The sequence below is a fragment of the Aquila chrysaetos genome, chromosome Z (genome assembly GCF_900496995.4).
Source record: "Aquila chrysaetos chrysaetos chromosome Z, bAquChr1.4, whole genome shotgun sequence".
Classification (NCBI taxonomy): Eukaryota; Metazoa; Chordata; class Aves; order Accipitriformes; family Accipitridae; genus Aquila; species Aquila chrysaetos.
This window is the reverse complement of record NC_044030.1, coordinates 17,180,516-17,182,502: the sequence shown is the minus strand read 5'-3', so window position 1 is coordinate 17,182,502 and position 1,987 is coordinate 17,180,516. Positions and strand designations below refer to the sequence as shown.

The 1,987-nt window shown below is 66.3% G+C and overlaps 1 protein-coding gene across 1 annotated transcript; it reads right to left on the bottom strand.

Moving 5' to 3' along the window:
• Nucleotides 1-249: 249 nt before the first annotated feature.
• LOC121232675 (translation initiation factor IF-2-like) lies at nucleotides 250-1,454 on the bottom strand. The gene is made up of 3 exons (XM_041120854.1): nucleotides 1,208-1,454; nucleotides 988-1,020; nucleotides 250-815 (listed from the first exon to the last, which is right to left on the bottom strand). The coding sequence occupies exons 1-3, from the start codon at nucleotides 1,266-1,268 to the stop codon at nucleotides 250-252; spliced, it is 660 nt and encodes a 219-aa protein (XP_040976788.1). The 5' UTR covers nucleotides 1,269-1,454.
• Between the last annotated feature and the right edge of the window lie 533 nt (nucleotides 1,455-1,987).

Genomic DNA, 1,987 nt, shown 5'->3' with positions numbered 1-1,987 from the left:
GTGACGAAACCAGCTTCCCCCTCCTGCCCGCTCTGCCCTCAGCAATCTGTTGTGCCGCCGGTGCGTGGCTGCAGCAGGATTTCCTGCAGGAGGAGGCACCACCAACACTGGCCCTGGGGCTCCGGGCACCCATGGCCGTGCCCCCCAGCTGGCTGGCGGCAGCCGTGGTGGGGCACGGGGGCGCCGGGAAAGGCACCAGGAGAAGGGGGAGAAAGCAGCACCCGGAGACTGTGTCAGGGAAACAGGAATTTATTTCCTTTTCCTTGAATCAAGGGTTGACAGAGCCCTGCTAGTGCCGCCGGCGGGGTGGCCTCTTGCAGGCTGGGCAGAGTCCCGGGGGCCGGAGGCCTTCCTCTTCGGGGGGCGCCAGGGCCCCCTGGGCAAGCGGTCCCTGCCCCGGCCAGGAGCGGAGGGGCTGCAGCCCTGGGCAGAGGGACCTGCCGCTGCCGCCTCCCCCGGCTCCTCCTGGGGCTGATCTTGCTCTGCAGGGACAGGCGCAGATGGGCGGCTGTCGGGACCCCCGCGGAGGGTGGCCTCTGACGTGCTGGCTTCCTCTTCCACGTCGGGGCCTGCAGCGCTGCTGGAGGAGGCCGGGTGGGGAGCGGGAGTCCACCCCGGGGAGGCCGTGGAGCTGGGGCTGGCTGCAGGGCCGTTGTCCTCCCCGCCGGCAGCGCGGGGGTCCTGCTGGCCCAGGTGCTGGCGGACCGCCCAGCCGCACAGGCGAACGGCGGCGGTGATGAGCCGGGGGACGAATGTCCGCGTGTGTTGTGACAGGCAGTTCTGCAGCTTCTGCACCAACACCTCCTCGTCCAGACCCCAGAGGCACAGGTGGGCCACAATGATCCCCTCCGCGGCAGCCACCCTCCCACCACTGCTCCTCGTAGAGCACCCCGAGCTCATGTCGCACCCAGGGCAGCAGGGGCCTGATGTTATTGGGGTGGCTCTTGAAAAAGTCCGCCCCAGACCGCAGGAGGGAAGCTGCCCACTTGAGCCCAGGGCACCAGCCCCGCAGGCCCCTGCTCATCCTGGTGGTCTTCAGCCATTGGCTCTCTGAGGCTTGGGACATCCAATGTCAAAAAATCATCCTCCGACCGCACTGAGAACAAGATGGCCGTCGTCCCCGACCTGCACAGGGGGCAGTTTGGCTTCTGCTGTACCCAGCGCAGTGCACAGCCTAAGCAAAACTGGTGGAGGCAAGGCGACATGTAGGCGATGTCGTCTTGATCGTCGCAGCAGATGGGGCAGCTCCACTCGCTCTCGGTGGCCATGCTCTCTGCATGCTGAGGTGAGCTGGGAAGCGCTGAGGACAAGGAGCTGCTCCCTCTTGCTGGCGCTGCAGCGGCGGCTGTCGTGCGCTGCAAAATGGAGAGAGGCCACGGTCACTCGCTGTCCCGGGGAGGGGAGGGGAGGAAGAAATGCCCAGGCCCCTCGAGAAGGACACCCTCCTGGCTCCCCAAGCCCATCACCCGCCCCCACGGCTGCTCGGGGAGGGGGGACACGTTTCCGCGCACAGCTCACCTCCGCTGCTGCAAGTGCACCCCGCGGTGCCCAGCTGCCTGAACCAGGCAGGGCTGGGGAAACACAGGGCATGGTTCTGGGACGGGCACTGAGAGCTGCCGATGGCAGCCACCAAAGCACCACCCAGCACCAGGAGAAACCTTGCTCGACCCTCCAGACCTCGCAGGCACGCTCGGCAGGAGCCCAGGCACGAGCCAGACTGGCCCAGGCTCTGCTGGTGCCCGGAGACAAGCAGCAAGGGACACGACGGTCACAGTGCATCGCCCGCTGATGTCACAGGCCACCGCTCGGCCTTCCACGCCCCACAGGTGCACAGCATCTGGAGAAAAGAAAAATAGCGTTTCTTGTTTTCATCTTCTACATTTCCCTGTTGCCCTGGCTTGGTCACCTGCAACACACGCCCATGACTGTGTGTCTCGTCCCCACTCCTGACGCCTTGCAGAAGTCTCCTGCAAGGGGGAGCCTGGCG

Excerpts from the sequence above, each read along its gene's own strand:
- LOC121232675 (XM_041120854.1), bottom strand. The coding sequence starts at position 1,268 with ATGGCCACCGAGAGCGAGTGGAGCTGCCCCATCTGCTGCGACGATCAA. Across the intron at positions 1,021-1,207 it reads CGATCAAGACGACATCGCCT|GCAGGGGCCTGCGGGGCTGG; the intron begins ACATGTCGCCTT and ends CCACCAGGATGA. Across the intron at positions 816-987 it reads GGGCTGGTGCCCTGGGCTCA|GTCTGGACGAGGAGGTGTTG; the intron begins AGTGGGCAGCTT and ends TGTGCCTCTGGG.